General features: G+C 50.9%; 1 protein-coding gene across 1 annotated transcript in view; it reads left to right on the forward strand.

Moving 5' to 3' along the window:
- Nucleotides 1-20,329, forward strand: part of BTBD16 (BTB domain containing 16) — a 59,258-nt gene that overhangs the window by 8,074 nt on the left and 30,855 nt on the right. Inside the window, exons 5-9 of the mRNA XM_086378082.1 lie at nucleotides 1,482-1,633; nucleotides 8,342-8,415; nucleotides 10,924-11,067; nucleotides 15,187-15,276; nucleotides 16,541-16,655. Coding sequence (XP_086234208.1) covers nucleotides 1,482-1,633; nucleotides 8,342-8,415; nucleotides 10,924-11,067; nucleotides 15,187-15,276; nucleotides 16,541-16,655 — 575 coding nt within the window. The remainder of the gene's footprint in view (nucleotides 1-1,481; nucleotides 1,634-8,341; nucleotides 8,416-10,923; nucleotides 11,068-15,186; nucleotides 15,277-16,540; nucleotides 16,656-20,329) is intronic.

Below are 20,329 nucleotides of genomic sequence, written 5' to 3' on the forward strand. Positions count from 1 at the left end.
ACCTTCATCCTCATTATCATTGGCATTATTCCCATTTAACCTATGAGGCCTAAGAGGATGAAAAGAGCAAATACTTTGCCCAAGGTCACACAACTAGTTCATGGCAGAAACAAGACTTGAAATCAGATCCTCCGTTCCGTGGTCCCTTGCCTCCCCACCACCTTGCTGGTACCTGGTGTGGCTTAGAATCAATTTCACCCATTCCTATGGGTCTCTCGTGGTGCAGTTGTCCTGGATAAGTTTCCTTGAGCCGCCACACCTGAGGTTTTACATCCATGCATTATTGGGACGGCTTCCTTAAGGAAATTGCTGAATCCTAGGCCCTCAAGAAGATGTCTAAGGAAAAGTCTCTGCCCAGTGACACAGCTGTTCCGGTCCTGGGGTGATACCCAAAGAACTGAAAACAGGTGTTCAAACAGAAACGCATACATGAATGTTCACAGCACTACTGCCGGTGGCCAGAAGGTTGTAACAATCCAAGTATCATTCTATCAGCTGATGAATGGACAAACAAACGGTGGTCTGTCCACACAATGGAGTGTCAAAAGGACTGAAATTCTGGCACGTGGCTGAACCTTGAAGCATGCCGAGGGAAAAAACAGACATAAAAGGCCACTATTATAGGATTCCATTTATATAAAATTTCAAGAAATCCATAGAGACAGAATGCAGATGAGTGGTTTCCAGGGAGTGGGAGAGGGGGGAATTAGGGGATGACTCAATAAGCAGAAAGCCTGCTTCTGCAGTGATGACAACGTTCTGCATTGTCTGAATGCATAGTTGTCATGGTTGTGAGTGAAAGTCGCTCAGTCATGTCCAACTCTTTGTGACCCCATGGATGTCCACGGAATTCTCTAGGCCAGAACACTGGAGTGGGTAGCCTTTTCCTTCTCCAGGGATCTTCCCAACCAGGGATCAAAGCACCCATCACCAACTCCCGAACTTTGCTCAAACTCATGTCCATCAAGTTGGTGATGCCATCCAACCATCTCATCCTCTGTTGTCCCCTTCTTCTTCCTTTGAGAATGTCTGTGGGTGGTGATGAAAGTCCAGAGAAATGGCCTTCAATCTTTCCCAGCGTCAGGGTCTTTTCCACTGAGTCAGTTCTTTGCATCAGGTGGCCAAAGTATTGGAGCTTCAGCATTAAAAAAACAAAACAAAAATAGACGTTTTGTGTATTTTAGTGCAATTAAAAAAACAAAAAGTCTCTGCCCCAGATCTCCTAAGTTTGGTATCTTTCTCCCTGGCACCTCCTGCCCCAGATGCTAAATTCCAGATTACTTTGTGGCTTAAAGTCTTGTTTCCTAAATGCAGTAGATTTGCCTTGAGAATGTGACTCTGGAGAAATATTGGCCAGCTTTGAAAATTAACCAGCTCTTTAAATTTTGTCTTAAATTTCCTTTCTGTTGTACAGTTTGGAAAATCTGGTATTTATGAGAGGTTAAAAGAAAAAGACATTCTCTCTTTCTTTGCTTCCCAAGCAGCAGAAACCCCGGCTGGAACGCCGAATCGCTGGCTCAACCAACCGGTGGCGTTTCCCCAGACAGCCTTTCTCGGGAGACCTGCTGGGGCTCTCCCAGATGTGCAAGGCTGCCAACATAGACTTTGATGAAGTTCTGAAGAACCCAGACAGGTAGGAAGCTCAAAGGCCCACGGCAGGGTGAACTGCCCTTCTGGGAAGTGCCCAGTACTTGGGCCACACTGGTTGGGCAGGTGGGCTGTCCTGGGTATTTGCAAAAAGGCTGCCTTTGGGACCAGCCCTTAAGGATGGACAGGGTCAGGGTGACAACTTCCTTTGAGAACGTCTGTGGGTGGTGATAAAAGTCCAGAGAAACGGAGAATTTTTTTCCCCAGATTTTCCTTTGTACTGGGAACTTTGGACCCTAAGAGGATTCTGAGTTTATCAATTGGATTCTTGACAAACACAGCGAGATGGCCCCGCTCAGAGTTTGAACTCGCATCCCCAGGAACATGCATGTCCAGCAGGGGGAGAAGCCGGCTCCCTGGTCCCTCCCAGAGTGTTCTAAGCAGATGGCTTGGAGCATCACTTCTCTAGGTTACAAGTTCTTTCCTGCCTTTCCTGGGGAAGCAGAGCTGGAGCTCTTTGCCAAAGAAACACTTCATTTCCTTGGCCCTTTGGACCTGCCTGGCTGCTGCTACTTCCTTGGACCGGTGGCATCTGCCTTGTGAGCACTCAGTTCGATCTACCTGAGTGTGGGCTGTGCCTGGGCAGCACCTGGCCCAGAAGAGCTCCTGGTTCCACGTTTACTGAGCAAGTAGCCACGTCTTCTCTTTCTAGACCCACCAGCCAGCCTCTCTCTGTTGCCCCCCACCCCACAGATGATGGTACTGCACACGTGAATAAACCGAAACCCATCTGGATTTGGTCTCCAAATTCTCGGATGAACCCAGCTTAAAAAAAAAAAAGTTGAGTGCTATGAGTTGCTATTTTTGGCACTGGCTACTCATGGCCTTAAACAAATTTGAATTTATTTTATATTTTGTTTGGTTAGAGCCCTGAAGAAATCTTAGGATTTTTGCCAAAGTTTGTTGTGTTCCTTAGCGCCAGGGCCAGGAGCTGGAGCTGGGCCTGGGAATATAGGCAAACTGATCCAGAAACCTGAGGATGGTGACTGGGCCAGAGGGGCAGAGGTCTCTGGGACTCGGTTTGCGAAATCGCTGAGCTAAGCTGGGAGTGGTGGCCACTGGCACTTAGCTAAGCTGGGGGTGGTGGCCTGGGGGTGATGGCCATTGGTGCTGGGCTTTAGGACTATTGTGCTATGCTAAGTTGCTTCAGTTGTGTCCAACTCTTGGCAACCCTATGGACTGTAGCCCACCAGGCTCCCCTGTCTATGGGATTCTCCAGACAAGAATACTGGAGTGGGTTGCCATGCCCTCCTCCAGGGGATCTTCCTGACCCAGGGATTGAATACACATCTCTTATGTCTCCTGCACTGGCAGGCGGGCTCTTGGCGGGTTCTTTACCACTAGCATCACCACAGCAGTCTTATTTGACAGGGTTGAAATTCCTTCTCCTACATTCACTCTTTCTGTGACCTTTAGCCAGTGGCTTAACCTCCTTGAGCTTCAGTTTCCTCATCTGTGAAATGGTGATAATATCATCTCCCTTGAAGAGTTGTAGATTTAAGGCTTCCCTGGTGGCTCAGATGGTAAAGAATACACCTGCAATGCAGGAGACATGAGTTCGATCCCTGGGTTGGGAAGATCCCCTGGAGAAGGGAATGGCAACCCACTCCAGTATTCTTGCCTGGAGAATTCCATGGACAGAGGACCCTGGAGGGCTACAATCCATGGGGTCACGAAGAGTCAGACACAACTGAACAACCAACACACACACACACACACACACACTTGAAGAGCAAGCTGGAGGATTAAATCAGATGGTGTACTGAAAATGATCAGTGTTGTTCCTGGCAAATAGTTAGATGCTCAATGAATAGAGATGTATCTTTATAGCCTGAGCAGCAGTTTTAAGTACTAATCCTGGCCTTCGATTTGGGGGAATGTCAGCCCTGTGCTCTGTCAGCCAATGACTGGTGTCCCACCTAGGCGATCACCTAGGCCTAGAGCACCTAGGTGCTCAGTCCACATAGGCTCAGCTCAACTGTGAATTTCATCTGCTCCATTAGCCCCTTGTCGTGTTCCTGAGACAGTCGACTAGCCTGGGCATGTCCTTGTCGTGGTGACAGCAGAGGGTAAGAGGGCAAGCCCAGTTGCACCTGTGCTGTTCAAACCTTCAGCCACCTCATGTCCGCTAACATCCCATCAGCCAAGGCAAGTCACATAATCAAAATCAAAGTCAAGGGGCAGGAAAGACACTTTGGAGTTCCTGCAGGAAAAGGCTGTGTATTTGGGGCCATGGATGCAGTCCACTACAGTGTGGGAGGAACTGCTTTTCTTTAACAAACACAAAATTTCATCTTCTTTATTTCCTCAGTGGGGATTTATTCCTTGTGGTCGTGGGAAACATAAACTTGGAGAGCCTAACAAAGGTTTTGTTTAATTTAGGTAATAAAATAAAGGACTTATTCTGGTAACCCTTCTGCACGTTCAGACTTGTCAGCTAACAAGATCGATACGGGGAGGGTGGAGTCCTGAACGGTACTCACGACACACACGTCCTTGGGCACTTGCCCCCTAGCCCTCAGGCCGCCCCCACCAGCAATCCTGTTCTCGGCGCCGATGCTGTTATTGTTGCTTCTCCCACTTGGGGGCGCTGTTGACTTTGACAGGCGCTGGATCAATCCGTATTTCACAAGTTCTGTAAAGCAGATCACTGGCAGTGGAAAGCTGAGTTAACTAGCTCCCAGCTTCGCATTTATTTCAGAAATGTAATTGTGCCTCTCATAGGTCAATGCCCTGGGTTCTGCCCAGCTGGCCAGTACTTGTGGTTGGGTCTGTGGGTTTCTGTGACACAATGAGCTTTTGGCTCCATCACTCAGAGATGCCAACGACTCCATCTCTGTCTCTTCTGGCTCTTCATTATGCTTCCTTCCACTGGGACTGGGGTGTGGACTGCGGGGAGAAGAAACCTGAGAGATGAGGCTCCTTGCCAACAGCCTAACCTCTTTGTGCCTTAGTTTCTTTATTTGCATATTGGGGATGCTCTCTTACAGGGTTGTCGTGGGAATTTATGCGACATAATTTAGTGAGAATTTAGAACGGAGTCTGGGAAATAAATACCCAATTAACACGTGTCATGCGGTTTCCCTGGGGTTCTTTGGCATGTATGGACACAGCTAACATCTGAACCCAGAGATCCAGGATGAAGAAGTACGGCTGAGGAAGGACCTCTCCCCGGAGGCTTAGGGGGCTTTGACACTGGGAAAAGGTGATCCTGCCTCATGTTTGCTCCCATTCTGATCTCAGTGCCGAGTCCACTCTGAGAGTGGGAAGAGGCCACTCTAAGAGCCAAGGATATAAAGGGACCCATCGGTTTTTATCAGAGAGCAGTTCTGGGAGAGGTGGACCAGAGACCATGATCCATGGGGTAGCGCTGATAGGAGAACTGAGTGCTCAGCGCCAAGTGTACCAAGAACCAGCCGTTTTATGCCCCTAGCGACCACCACGTGGTCCCGGTTTCCCTCTTAGGAAGGGAAGCACTGAGTCCCAGAGGCGGGTCCAAGGTCTGCATTACTCTTCCCAGAAAATTAAATTGGAGTTTTGCATGTTGAAGATCCCCTGGAGAAGGAAATGGCAACCCACTCCAGTATTCTTGCCTGGAGAATTCCAAGGACAGAGGAGCCTGGCAGGCTACAGTTCATGGGGTCACAGAGAGTTGAACATGACTGAGCTACTAACACTCACTCCCCTTCATTTTTGCATGTCAAAGGTATCAAGTCAGAAGCCCTTTGGGTGGTCAGCTGCAGGAAGTCTTTTTGTCTTCGAGAAACTTAATAGACTTTCCTCTTTTCTTCTCTCTCTCTTTTTAGTCTTTCATTGAATTTGTTAGAGCTTCCCTGGTAGCTCAGTTGGCAAAGAATCTGCCTGCAATGCAGGAGACCCTGGTTTGATTCCTGGATCAGGAAGATCCCCTGGAGAAAGGGTAGGCTACCCACTCACTCCAGTATTCTTGGGCTTCCCTGGTGGCTCAGTTGGTAAAGAATCTGCCTGCAATGTGGGAGACCTGGGCTCGATCCCTGGATTGGGAAGATCCCCTGGAGGAGGGCATGGCAACCCACTCCGATATTCTTGCCTGGAGAATCCCGGTGGACAGAGGAGCCTGGCAGGCTACAGTCCATGGGGTAGCAGAAGAGTCGGACACAACTTAGTGACTTTCACTTCACTTCATTGAATTTGTTACAATATTGCTTCTGTTTTATGTTTTGGCTTTTTGGCCCCAAAGCATGTAGGATCTCAGCTCCCTGACCAGGGATCGAACCCACACTCCCGGTATTAGAAATCAAAGTCTTAACAGCTGGACTGCCAGGAAAGTGTCCCCCCACCTTTTCTTCTCTCATTTCTCTGTCTTGGGAGTGAGCCCCAGATTTACAGCATGTTCCCAACATCCTGCTTCATCCCAGGCCACTTAGTCCCACAGAGTGAAGAGGACAACTCACAGATGCCATGTGTTCCATCAGCTTTTCCGATGAGCCTGAAATGAGCCTCAACTTTGGGAGCTGCAGAGCCTGCGGGATAAATGATCTATCTTGGCAAGCAGCCAAGACACCAGGAAAAGGCAGTGGGATTACTTCTGTTGCCTGGCGTCTCCTGGCTCAACCGATGACTCGGATGTTTGTTGAGGATAGTTGAGTTCATGGCCATTGCCCCATTATTTCCAAAATCTGTTGCTCCATTTTGAGATCACAGCCTGAACTCCTGACCTTAGCCAGCCATTGCCAGATGTGTGACCCAAGCCACTAGGGGCTTGGAGTCTGGCTTGGGTCAGTCCCCCTGCTCCTGTGGGATAAACAAGTCTAGCTCCCACTGCCTTCCTGAGGCTGAGTCACTTGCAATCATCATTTCTGCTTGGAAATGGCAGCATGTGGTCAATATTATTCTGTACACAGGCTCCCCCACCCAAGCCCTCCTGCAGACACCCTGGTCCACCAAGATTTCCGGCATCACGGGAAAACAGCATGGCAAAGGTGACCCTGGCTGGATTGTGGCGAGTGTTCCTTGGCTGGTTGGATTTCTTGGAATGACTGTGAATGTGTGACTCCAGCTTTGTTGCCTGTCCTTGCTCAGTGGGACGAATCTAGTGTTGAGGGGAAAGAGTCTTATCTTTGTCACCACCCAATCCCTGATATCATCGAGCACATTCATTATGGCCTTGCCTGGGCTGCTGCTGCTACTAAGTCGCTTCAGTTGTGTCCAACTCTGCACAACCCCATAGATGGCAGTCCACCAGGCTCCCCTGTCCCTAGGATTCTCCAGGCAAGAACACTGGAGTGGGTTGCCATTTCCTTCTCCAATGCATGAAAGTTAAAAGTGAAAGTGAAGCTGCTCAGTCATGTCCGACTCTTAGTGACCCCATGGACTGCAGCCCACCAGGCTCCTCCATCCATGGGATTTTCCAGGCAAGAGTCCTGGGCTGCAGCAGTAAATAAAACGCCGACTTTGTCTCTAAAGGCTGCGGAGTCTAACCCAGAGGGCGTGTGGGGAAATAGGTAACTAGAAGACCCTGCAGAAGGAGTTTTAACAGGGGGAAATCTCAGGACAGGCGGTGTTTAGGGCTTCCCACCTAGCCTCCCCAGAGGAAACAAACACTAAGCTTATCTGGAGGACGAGTGGACGTTCGTCCACTGAGAAGGAGAGGGAGCTATGCGTCCACAGATGGGAAGCAAGAGGCGCTGGGTTCCGACTCTTGAGAAGGGCTGGAGCAGGCAGTGCAGGGAAATGAGGCTGCAGAGACAGGCACAAGCTGGTTAGCCACGCTACCGGGGCTGGCTTGCCCCTGGGAACAATGGAGGAGACATCGAAGATTCTCAGCAGGAGAGAGGCAAGATCAGACTGGTGTTTCAGATGGTCAGGCTGCAGCGTGCGGTGTGCATCAGAGGGCACCAGATGGATGCCTGGTACCTGGCAGCGACTGGGGGGAGATACTGGTGGCTTGGATGAAGGTCACAGTAACAAGGGCAAGGATTCACCCAAGGAGATATGGATGAATTCAAAAGACATTCCATTAGATCTGGGCAAATGATCAGGTGAGACAACATTCAGGATACTGGCTTGGGCAACTGGAGGCGGGTGGTGCTATATCCTGGCAGAGGATTGGGGTTTGGCTCAGGGTGGATTCTTCTTCATTTTTTGGCCATGCTGCTTAGCTTGCAGGATCTGTTCCCTGACAAGGGATTGAACCCAGGACCATGGCAGTGAAAGCCCAGAATCTTAGCCGCTAGGCTACTGGGAAACTCCCTTGGGAAGATTTTGAGTTTGATGGTGGACACGTTGGGGCATGCATGACGCTAACCAGAAGTATTGCTGAGTTAATTTCCCAGACATGTGCAGAACCCTCTCTTCCTTTCTCCAGCGGTTATTTATTGAGCACCTACTATATGCTAGGCTTTGTTTTAGACACTTACCCAAAGAGGTGTCATTCAGCATCCAGATGTAACCTCACATACGTCCGTGGTAAGGATGCTCACAAACTGACAACAGGAATGAGTGATTTGAGCTGGTCATCAGACAGAGCTTACAGTTTGTCAGACTGGTAGACCCCTGGGGACCTGAGGAAACTGTCCCAACAGGAGAGAGGTGATAAGTTTGGTTCAGGAATGCTTTAGGGATGCTTACACTGGAATGATAACTTGTTGCAGATCAAGAAAAATGTCAGTGTTAACTCCTGGATTTTTTGTGTGTTTGTATTTTTTTTCTTGAGGTTATGCATTTCACAAATTCAGAAGATTTTCCCTGAGAATTTGAAGAACAAGACCATCCAAAGCAGAGAGGCAGGTGAGTTCCTGTCACCAGTGAACTCCTCAGAACGTTGCTAATCTCAGAGGCATCATGTGGTCTCTGTGGAAGAAAACCAGTGGCCAGGTCACTAGTCTGGAAGCTTCTGTTCTTGCTGACTGCACAATGTCCCACGTGTAACGTGTGCTAAATCGCTTCAGTTGTGTCCGACTCTCCAATCCCATGGACTGCAGCCTGCCAGGCTCCTCTGTCCATGGAATGTTCCAGGCAAGAATCCTGGAGCGGGTTGCCATTTCCTACTCCAGGGGACTTCCTGACCCAAGGATGGAGCCCACATCTCTTATGACTGCTGCATTGGCAGGCGGGTTCTTTACCACTAATATCCCTTGGAGAAGGGAAAGGCTTCATTCCAGTATTCTGGCTTGGAGAATCCCATGGACTGTATAGTCCATGCCATCGCAGAGAGCTGGACATGACTTTCACTTCATTTCATTTCACTGGGAATTCCCAACATGTAAATAGGTGCCATCAAAATTATTTCCCAAATGCACAACGAATGAAATCAAGCTTGGCAAACACATTTTCATATGCTAATGGCCGTGATGAATATAGACCTGCCGAGTTTACTAAGTAGACTGGATTGGAAGACGAAGCAGAGGCTCATCCAGCCCGGGGCAGCTGTTCTGGGTCCCTCGGGGCTCTAAGCAGTCACACTTGGATGTCCACATCTGCATTCATCCAAGAGGACTAATCTGCAGTAGGATGAGGCATCAGACTGGGTCTGTCCAGCTGGGAAAGTCCCACTGAGCTCCACGAGGGGCCTGGACAGTCAGCTCCTTGGTGGAGCTTTTAGGGATAAACCCCACCCCACAGCATGGCCGTCTGAGGTCAGAGCCAGCCTCCCTCTCCAGTGGAGGCTCATCGATTTCTTTTTACCTTTCAATTCTGGTTGATGGTGGGGTGGGAGGGGGGTGAGAAGTACTGTGAGGCTGTCTCCAGACTCGGGAGAAAGAGTTCCAGACGGGTTGTGTTGTCAGCCCTGCGTTGCCAGCCTGAAAGCAGAAGTGGGGGGGCGGGGACACTCTTTATCTGCAGTTCTGCCCTTTCTCTGCAATCTTGTCTTGGGGGAAAGTTCCTTCTAATCCAGCAGAGCCAGTCTGTCACCTAGGGTGACCCAAGATTTGAGATGAAAACCCAGGTTCTCGACTCCCAGCACCGAACAACATCGTAAAGCTGGTGAATAACAATAATTGTAACGGAAGAGGAAACAGGTGCCCAAGGTCACACAGTCAAAATAATAACAAAGCCAGTAAGTATAGGAGGTGGGGCTGGTGAACCCCAGGTCCTGTCCGGCACTGGGATTTAGGGTTTGGAGGGATCACCCCAAGCGTGGCTCCCTTCTCCACAGCTCTGTGCTAATGCAGGACTGCAGCCTCAGAGCCCCATTTACCCACAGCCTCTCCTGTCTCACTTGGCTGGGTATCTCTGGATCCTCCATCTGCCTTCCTAGCCAAGTCTCTTCTTCTTTTTTTTAAAATTATTTATGCTACCGCATAAAGAACCCTCTTCACACTGTAAGCCCATTTCATCCCTGTGAGCTTGGGCTTTCTGATGACCTCCATTCCCTTGAGGAAAGCAATGCCGATGAGAACTCTGCTCTCTGGGGATATGGGCTTTTTTCTGTAATGCTGTTGCCTTTCTGGTGGGTAATAATAAGGCACTAACGGCCCAGCTTCACTGGTGGCTCAGAGGTAAAGAATCTGCCTGCCATTGCAGAAGCCAAGAGTATTATCCTTGGGTCGGGAAGATCCCCTGGAGGAGGAGATCCCCTGGAGGAGGAATATACCCACCCCAGTATTCTTGCCTGGAGAATCTCTATGGACAGAGGAGCCTGGCGGGCTGCAATCCATGGGGTCACACAAGAGTCAGACACGACTTAGCAAATAAACAATGACAGCCCAGTACTTTTTCAACAGGGGACCAGGTAGCAATTTTTCTCCTCAGAGGACATTCGACAATGTCTGGAGATATCCTGGGTTGTCACAATTCTGGGGTGGGAGACTGGCTACTGGTATTCAGTGGGTAGAGGCCAGAGGTGCTGCTGAACATCCTCCCGTGCTCAGGACAGCTCCCTCCATCCCCCCCAAAACAGAGAATTGAAAGTGAAAGTGGTAGTGTCGCTCAGTCCGTAATGGGGGAGACAAGGTGAGCCCCACTCCAAGAGTGTGGCAGCCAGTGTCCCTGCCCCATGGAGCTTTTCTTCCAGCCCCCGAGTTGGAGGGCAGCCTATGTGCCCCTCTTGGTCGGCAGCCCTGGTGGACATTTATCACTTTCTAAGTTACCCTGTGAGTCTGCCCATCGGATCCACCTGGCTGTCAGGAAGCTCCGTGGGGCTGGAGCTTTGTTCCTGAAAGGCCCAGCGAGGCTGCCTGTCCACTCGTCTGCTCAGTAACGGGACGGACAGAGAGGATGCGGGAGAAAGAGTGACAGCGTGTTCAGGTCGGGGCGTTGCGACACCCTTTGCTCAGGATCTTTTCCCGTCCTCAGATGTGGTTCTCGAATGCCTTGGCTTCAAATGGGAACTCCACCAGCCCCAGCTTTTTCAGTCCGAGACCTTGGCCAAGCTCTACCTGATGGGCCTGGCCCGGGGCAACGCAAACCCTGAGAAGGAGTCAGTGAAGATTCTGCAAGGTAGGTTCTCACCCAGGGCGGGCGTCCCAAGGACCTCTGGTTAGAGAGGCCCCAGATGGGCATTTGGATACTTGTTGGGGGACCACGATCACCCTTACAATTAAGAACAAGGCTCGTGGTCTGACCTCATCACCGGACTTAACCTCAGTCTCCGTGGCTGTAAAATGGGATAATGGTTCTGTTGTGTTTCGCTGTGGAGGAGGAACAGGTGTAAAGTTCTAGAGCAAAGCCTGGCACAGCGTGAGCACTCAGTAAGCGTCAGGTATTTTTTCACAAGAACACATTCTTTTCCACCTGCTACGGAGGAGGCTCTGCCTACTTCTTTGAGAATATGGGTGGGTGCTGAGTCCGAAGATGGGTTTTCTAGAAAGAGGGCATGGTTTTGACATCTGTGGCTTGTTTGGCCCTAAGCGTGCTTGTTGGAGCTTTACACGTGTCCATCAATTTTCTTTGTTCTTTTCCTTTCGTTTCTCTTTTCTTAATTCCACCTCACACCCAAAGCTATTTAGGTCACTTCTTTCTTTTTTCTCTTGATTTTTAATCCTAGTAATCCCCAGTCGCTCCTTATCTGTCCCACACGTTCCTCTCCTGCAGCCTTGCCAGCTTCTTCTCAGGTAATATAGAGTGGCGTCTCCTCCAGACACCTCATAAGCAGGTGCCATGGAAAAATTCGAGGCCTGCGGGGCAGCCGGCATGCCAGCCAGGATGGAATCACATTTCCAGGACGTGGCAGTAAAGCTCTGATATTCCAGAGCCAGATAGGCTGCCGGAGCCCTCTGTCACCGCCCTGCCCTGAGCCAGGAAGAGGAACCTGGCTGCCTGCCGGAATCTTCCCGGCCACGGAGCCTCTGACTCAGCCCTTCCCGAGTGAGCTGGGAGCCCAGAGCAGGCTGCGGCATTCCCACAGAACAGTAACGAGCTTCACACTGCCTCAGAATCTTCTTTGCTCTTCCTATGCGTTTGTCCCACTGTCTTCAAAGTGACACCAAGCTCTTTGCCCATGGCCCCTGTGCCCAGGTCACAGCTCTTCCTGGGAAACCAGTGAAAGGCTGTGGAGGTCCAGACAGTGGGTGCCTTGAAAATCAAGAGAATTTGTGTTTTTTTTTCCTATTCTCCCCCAAACTTCCCCTCCTATCCAGGCTGCCACATAACACTGAGCAGAGTTCCCTGTGCTGTGCTGTAGGTCCTTGTTGGTTATCCATTTTGAATATAGCAGTGTGTACATGTCCATCCCAAACTCCCTAACTACCCCTTTCCCCCAGCAACCATAAGTCTGTGAATCTTTCCGTTTTGTAACTAAGTTCATTTGTGTCATTTCTTTCTAGATTGCACATATAAGGGATGCCTTAAGATATTTCTTCCTCTCTGTCTGACTTCACTCAGCACGATACTCTCTAGGTCCATGCATGATGCTTCAAATGGCATTTTTCCATTCCTTTTAAGGGCCGAGTAATGTTCCATTGTATACACGTGCCACATCTTTATCCGTTCCTTTGTAGATGGACATTTAGGTTGCTTCAGCGTCTCAGCTCTCATGAACAGTGCTGCAGTGAACATTGGCATGCACGGATCGTTTCAGCTCATGTTTTCCTCCGGATGTATGCCCAAGAGTGGGACTGGAGGGTCATATGGTGTTTGAAAAAACTCTAAAAATAAGAAAAAACTCTATTTTTACTTAAGGAACCTCCATAGTGGTGGTATCAATTTACCTTCCCACCAACAGCGTAGGAGAGTCCCCTTCTTCCCCCACCCCCTCCAGCACGTATTGTTTTGCTATAGCCATTCTGGCTGGTGTGAGGTGATGTCTCATTGTAGTTTCGGAAAGTCAAGAGAATTTGGAAGGGGAAAACAGTGCTATCGTTAATGCCTTTAGTAAGTCTAGAGTGGTGTCAGTTGGGACCTCCCTGGTGGTCCAGTGGTTCAGACTCCAAGCATCCCTGGTTAGGGAACTAAGGATCCCACATGCCATGTGGTGCGGCCAAAAAACCACACACACAGAAGACATAGAACAGGCTCACTTGAAGGATGGGGCCCTCCTAAGACAGCCGTTCTAATTGCAGCCCCGTGCTAGAGGCTGGGCCCGGCTGGGGGACATCAGGCAGGTGCGGGAATGAGACTTCAGTGGCCAAACTGTCACAACTTCTCAGTGTCTCCCCTGCAAGCACCACCAGTTGTGTCCAGCCCTGGGACTCTTGTTTCCAAGATTTTCAGTGCATGCATGCGTGTTAAGTCACTTCGGTCCTGTCAGACTCTTTGCAATCCTATGGACTGTAGCCCGCCAGGCTCCTCTGTCCATGGAATTCACCAGCCAAGAATACTGGAGTGTGTTGCCATTTCCTCCTCCAGAGAATCTTCCTAACCCAGGGATCGAACCTGTGTCTCTGTGCCTCCTGTATTGAAGGGGAATCTTTACCACTAAGCCACCTGAGAAGCCCTCAGGCTGCTCACAGCCTAATGAGAGAAAGAGGGAGGGAAGGGGGAGGGCCGCTGTCAGTGTGACCTTCAATGTCCCTGCTTTGAAAGTCACAGTAGTTGTGTCTGATCATTGGGAAAAGTTGGCCCATGGGGACATGATTCAGTTCAGTTCAGTTCAGTCGCTCAGTTGTGTCCGACTCTTTGCGACCCCATAAATCACAGCACGCCAGGCCACCCTGTCCATCACCAACTCCCGGAGTTCACCCAGACTCACGTCCATCGAGTCAGTGATGCCATCCAGCCATCTCATCCTCTGTCGTCCCCTTCTCCTCCTGCCCCCAATCCCTCCCAGCATCAGAGTCTTTTCCAATGAGTCAACTCTTCGCATAAGGTGGCCAAAGTACTGGAGTTTCAGCTTCAGCATCATTCCTTCCAAAGAAATCCCAGGGCTGATCTCTTTTAGAATGGACTGGTTGGATCTCCTTGCAGTCCAAGGGACTCTCAAGAGTCTTCTCCAACACCACAGTTCAAAAGCATCAATTCTTCGGCGCTCAGCCTTCTTCACAGTCCAACTCTCACATCCATACATGACCACAGGAAAAACCATAGCCTTGACTAGACAGACCTTCGTTGGCAAAGTAATGTCTCTGCTTTTGAATATGCTATCTAGGTTGGTCATAACTTTCTTTCCAAGGAGTAAGCATCTTTTAATTTCATGGCTGCAGTCACCATCTGCAGTGATTTTGGAGCCCCAAAAAATAAAGTCTGACACTGTTTCCACTGTTTCCCCATCTATTTCCCATGAAGTGATGGGACCAGATGCCATGATCTTCGTTTTCTGAATGTTGAGCTTTAAGCCAACTTTTTCACTCTCCACTTTCACTTTCATCAAGAGGCTTTTTAGTTCCTCTTCACTTTCGGCCATAAGGGTGGTGTCATCTGCATATCTGAGGTTATTGATATTTCTCCCAGCAATCTTGATTCCAGCTTGTGTTTCTTCCAGTCCAGCGTTTCTCATGATGTACTCTGCATAGAAGTTAAATAAGCAGGGTGACAATATACAGCCTTGACGTACTCCTTTTCCTATTTGGAACCAGTCTGTGGTTCCATGTCCAGTTCTAACTGTTGCTTCCTGACCTGCATACACATTTCTCAAGAGGCAGATCAGGTGGTCTGGTATTCCCATCTCTTTCATAATTTTCCAGTTTATTGTGATCCACACAGTCAAAGACTTTGGCAGTCAATAAAGTAGAAATAGAAGGTTTTCTGGAACTCTCTTGCTTTTTCGATGATCCAGCGGATGTTGGCAATTTGATCTCTGGTTCCTCTGCCTTTTCTAAAACCAGGTTGAACATCAGGAAGTTCACGGTTCACATATTGCTGAAGCGTGGCTTGGAGAATTTTGAGCATTACTTTACTAGCATGTGAGATGAGTGCAATTGTGTGGTAGTTTGAGCATTCTTTGGCATTGCCTTTCTTTGGGATTGGAATGAAAACTGCAACTTCTTACGAGTCTTCAACTATTTCAAAATAAATAATCATTTCAACCACACATTCACTAAAAAAAAAAAGCAAATAAAGATAAGCAAAGCACAGCGTGATCCACACCAAGGTCAAGGTTGTGCTCACGGTCCTGCAGCCTCACACTGTGCCTTGCACTGCGGCTGTCACACCTGTGCACCCTGGTCCTGTTTCTCTCCCTAGCCCAGCAGCCTGGGAGGAGCCGAGAACAGCGCCCCGTGAAGAAGATGATCCTCTCCTTGAAGATCAATGACCCTCTGGTCACAAGAGAAGGTAACGTGCCCCTGTCCTGGCATTCTGAGAACGTCGTTGAACAGCAGCCCTCTCAGGTTTGAAAGCAAATGAAACACCACAAACTGGAGGCGCACAGTGCTCAGCGCCTCCTTAGTAAACAGCTCGGAGGCGCAGGAGGCGGGGCAGGAGGCGGGGCCAACTTGGGGAAATGAAAGAATGGGGAATTGTGCTACAGAGAGGTGCTCATCCTTGTAAAGAGGCCGAAGCAGCCTTCCCAGATGGACCCGGGAAGGACGATGTCACAGCCCTTATGGGCCGTAGCGCCCAGGCAGCGCTCTCAGGCCCACCCTTGCCCTGGGCATCGCCCCCCTGCCCCCGCAGCCCCCAGCCCCCACCATTTCCCGCAGGGCCCTTTCTGGCTGCCTTCCAGCAGCCCAGAGGGCTTCCTTGGGCTCAGCCTCTCCCCCTCCCATCCTGGCCACTTAGAAATACCTGCTGACAGGCGTTAATAGAACCTGCTGTCTCGTGCCCTCAGGAAATCGTCCAGCCTCGATGGGGCTAGTTGTCCTCTGAGTGCCCGGAACGCACTCCAGCACTGTTTGGGATCAGGCAGGACTTGGAATAAGCTGGGTCCGTCTGCCCCTAACTGGGGACTAGCACATTATCCTGACTCTTCCCAGGGGTCCTTAACCTTTTTGAAGACCCCAGACTCTAAGGAAGGCTTCCTTGATAGATCAGACAGTAAAGCGTCTGACTGCAATGTGGGAGACCGGGGTTTGATCCCTGGGTCAGGAAGATCGTCTGGAGAAGGAAATGACAATCAACCCACTCCAGTACTCTTGCCTGGAACGTCCCATGGATGGAGGAGGCTGGTAGGCTACAGTCCATGGGGTCACAGAGAGTCAGACAATCTGAGGACAACCTGCTGTTAAGTATGTCCAAAGAAAACAAAGCGTGCCTCCTTGCACACATGTTGGGCGGTGACCACCTCCCTGTCCAGGCCGCAGACCCACCAGGTTAGGACAGAAGCCCCAAGGCCCAGACTCACACAAGATTTTTCATAAGAGCTCTGTTTTCTTTAGCTTCATCCTCAACTGCTTTGGGGGCTGGGAGCCTGGGCAGCGTCTGCACCCAGGTCCGAGCGGGTGCGTTCTGGCTGCTGCATCTTGCCCGTCCCCAACTCGGGACACTCTTCCAGCACGCTGGTGGTGAAGGGTGGAGGGCAGGGGACGCCTGGACGTGGGGGACAGGGGGCTGCAGAGCCCCCAGGCTGATGGCTGGCCCTCGGATGCTGCCTCCCCAGCCTTCGCCACGGCCCTGAAGAACCTCTACATGCGGGAGGTGAAGATATGCCTAGATGACGTGCTGGGCGTGCTGGCCGCTGCTCACATCCTCCAGTTTGGCAGCCTGTTTCAAAGGTGAGGCCACCCAGCCTCCTGGTAGAGCAGCCAGGACCCCGAGGGCTCCAGGGGCCCCAGAGCCTGCCCCCCTAACACCTCCTGTTCTGATTTGCTCAGACGAGGTGGTGACGTCACCACTCTCATTGGTGGTCCTGACCCTTCCCACTCCCCCTCGCCTCAGTGGCCCTGGGCCAGATGGATTTGGCTCAGCCATTGATTGAACCACACCTTCATGCGTGTGTTCCTTTAAGAATGACTTCATGGGCTTTTCCAGGACACCAGAGAGGCAGTGGGCGCCTGATGGGCAGGGTCCCTGCCCTCTGAAGCTCCTGTCCAACTGTCTTCGAGACATTGGGAAAGAGTGAAGTGGGGTGGTGTGAAAGGTGGGGGATTCTCAAATGGAAAATTCTGTGTTATATAAAATTAATTTCAAGTAAAATTGGTACCTGCAGTTTGGAGGAGCATTTCTTAGAACTCCCTCCCCCACCTTTTTTTGTTGTTGTTCAACCACTCAGTTGGGTCAGACTCTTTGTGACCCCATGGACTGCAGCACGCCAGGCTACCCTGTCCTTCACTATCTCCTGGGGTTTGCTCAAACCCATGTCCATTGAGTCAGTGAAGCCATCTCATCCTCTGCTGCCTTTTCCTGCTTTTGTCCTCAATCTTTCCCAGCATCAGGGTCTTTTCCAACGAGTTGGCTCTTCACACTTTTTTTTTTTTTGGTATCATCTAATAATCCTACACTCCATCAATGCTTATGAAAGGTAAGTGAACCACATGGAAAAGCATTGATTAATTTTTCTCGAATATTCTGTCCCTTCTCTGGGGATTTTCCACAGATGTGTGCTTACTACTCTCACATCCTGAACACAGGGGTGGTTTCTTGTCGCCCTTTGATTTCTTACTTCCTGATGCAATTCAGTAGACAAGAGATTTAGGGCAGGGGTGCTCTGCCTGGTTTGTTTCACCACCCTAAGCTTCCGTTTCTTCATTTGAGGGAATGAATGAATGGGCTTCCCATCCTAGCCTACAGAGGACATCCGCAGCTCTGTAAAAGGCAGGGGCAGTATCTCTTTCAAGGACCTAACTCATTTTTAATAGAATTCACCTCGCCAGATTCAACCCCACAGATTTTTTTTTTTGAGTCAATGCCTCATTTCTGGGGTCACCTGAAATAACTCTGGCCAGATCCTCAGTCTGGAGCATCTTGAAGCCTCGTTGGTGATGCAGATGCCGCTTGAACCCAGGGGTGCAGGCGGTCAGAGGTCTGGTTGTGGCCGCAGAGGACACACAGACAAGGGACTCCAGCATGTCAGCCTGGCCAGACTGGTGGATGGCTGGGGGATGGGAGGTTAGCTGTCATAGGCAGGGACAGGTCGTGGAGTCTCAAGGTGAACCAAGGCGTCTGACCTTGACCCTGGTCCAGGTTTTCCTGAGAATCCCCGCTCCCCGGCCATTGTGTGTCATGTGACTTTAGCTGAACGTAGCCTTGTGACGTATCATCACTATGAAATCACAGCTTCTGTACACAGGTGTTTCTCAGTGACTGGTGCCATGCAGGGAGATATCTCTGACCCCAAATCTGGAAGGCCAGCTTCCCTCCAGCCACCTCCTGTCTGTGAGGCTTGGCTGCCGTACCGGGGGCCAGATTTGAAGCCCCATGGTCCTTCTGGAGCCCTCACTGTGGCTTATCTGGGGCAGAGTCAGGAATGGCAGGTCATCCTTTCTTTCCTCCTCCACATGCCTTATCTTGAATGCCTGAGCAGGGAGGGCTCCGGATACTGAGCCAAGACTATCATTCCGCTGATGGGCAAATCTGGGCCCGCCTAGGGCTCACGGGCCCTCCCCGAGGTGCTGCAGATGACTGTGGTGGGGCTGGAATCCTAGCTCAGAGCCAGGCGGGCCTGACACCCAGCTGGGGTGGGTGTTGCCTGCCTTCGAGAGGCTGATGGTGCAGCTGGCAGGGATGTGGCAGTGCAAGCCTCAGTGTGCGTGCACACGACTGTGTATGTGGGTGAGCAGAAGTCCCCCAGGTCACTCTGATAGCATTGCCACCCCAGGTGCGCTGGATGGGCTCTCAGAGGTCATCTTGGCTGAGATCCCCGCCAGCGCAAAACCGCTGGATGGCCACTGTCTGAATCACCCACCCTCGAGGCCACCCATCTTCAGGGGATGAAGTGTGTGTGTGTGTGTGTGGATTATACAGGGCGCTGCTCCTTAGACGCACACATCATTTGCATCAGTGACTGCTTTGACACAACTGGGATCATAGTTACTGGTTGTTGCCTGCACACACACACACACACACACACACCCTCCTGAAGAGTCACTTGGGTCCCTCCAGGCCCACGGGGCTGGAAGGACATTTCCTTGCATCCGTGCAAAGTTGAACTCCATCTGTGAGTTACTGCCTGATGCCGCTAGACCTTCCGGAAGTGGAGATCCCCAGCCTCTCTGAGTTCGCAGGCAGCTGGCCTGGGTGGCCCCAGAACTTGCTCTCTGTCCTCCGGTCTGGGAAATCTGACCATTCCAGGCCCGCCCAGCTAGGGAGGCTCACGGTGAGGAGGGGGACCATGGCGGAAGGTGTGAGGAGCACTGTTTTCTGCGTCCCAGCTTCAAACCCAGCTAATTCCGCCCACGCATCTCCCCTGGCAAAGCCAGCACCTGAAGAACACCGCCCGTGGTGAGGGGTGGGGCCTGAACCTTCCGCATGGCCCCTCTCACAGCTGGTTTCCCCTCGCTGATCTGTGAGCTCGGCTCACGGCGAGCCCAGGAGCCCCAGGAGCGGAGGAGCCTTGTACATGGCAGGTATTTCCAGAACCTGCCACAGAGGCTGCCGCAGACGAGACTCTTGGGATGCATATATGCTGGGAGGGCTGCTGCCTGGCAGTCTCTGGCTTCAAGGAGGCAGAAGCCCCAGGCTGAACAAGGGCATGGCAATCAAAGCAAAGGGAACACGTGGGGAGTAGCAACCACGGAGACTTCCAAGAGGAGGTGGTACTTGAACTGAGCCTGGGAGGAGTCCAGCTGTCAAGGGTGTGAGAGAGGGGGCTTCCTGCCGATGAGAGCATAGAAATTGGAACTGCTTGGTCACTGAGAATCAATGTGGCTAGAGTCAGGGAGGGATGTGGAAAGATGATGGGAAAGGTGGGTGGGGCAGTTAGGCTGACTGCAGGTCATGCAGACCTCGAAGGCCATAGGAGCAGGTTCTACCTGGTTTTGCCAGCAGAGGAGAGCCTGAGGCTTGGGAGGAGAGTGACCAGAGCCTCTCTGTGTTATCGGCTTTGGGATACAGCTGTCATAATGTGGTCACCTGTCTGTATGTTAATGTGTGCTGGGCCCACTGGCTTTGTTCTTGGTAACCCAAGTGCCTCGAAGGGTGCCTGGCGCACAGTAAGTGCTCAGTAAACAGATCCTTGATAAATAAATGAACCAAGCTCCAGTACTTTGGCCACCTGATGCAAAGAGTCGACTCATTGGAAAAGACCCCGATGCTGGGAGTGACTGAGGTAGGAGGAGAAGGGGACCACAGAGGATGAGATGGTTGTATAGCATTGTCGACTCAAGGGACATGAGTTTGAGCAAACTCCAGGGAGATACTGAAGGACAGGGAAGCCTGGCGTGCTGCAGTCCATAGGGTTGAAAGGAGTCAGACGTGACTGAGCGACTGACTGAACAACAAGTAAATGAGG

This window comes from Bos grunniens, chromosome 26, assembly GCF_055505025.1.
Source record: "Bos grunniens cultivar Pamir isolate PY7600 chromosome 26, Bosgru_T2T1.0, whole genome shotgun sequence".
Taxonomy (NCBI): Eukaryota; Metazoa; Chordata; class Mammalia; order Artiodactyla; family Bovidae; genus Bos; species Bos grunniens.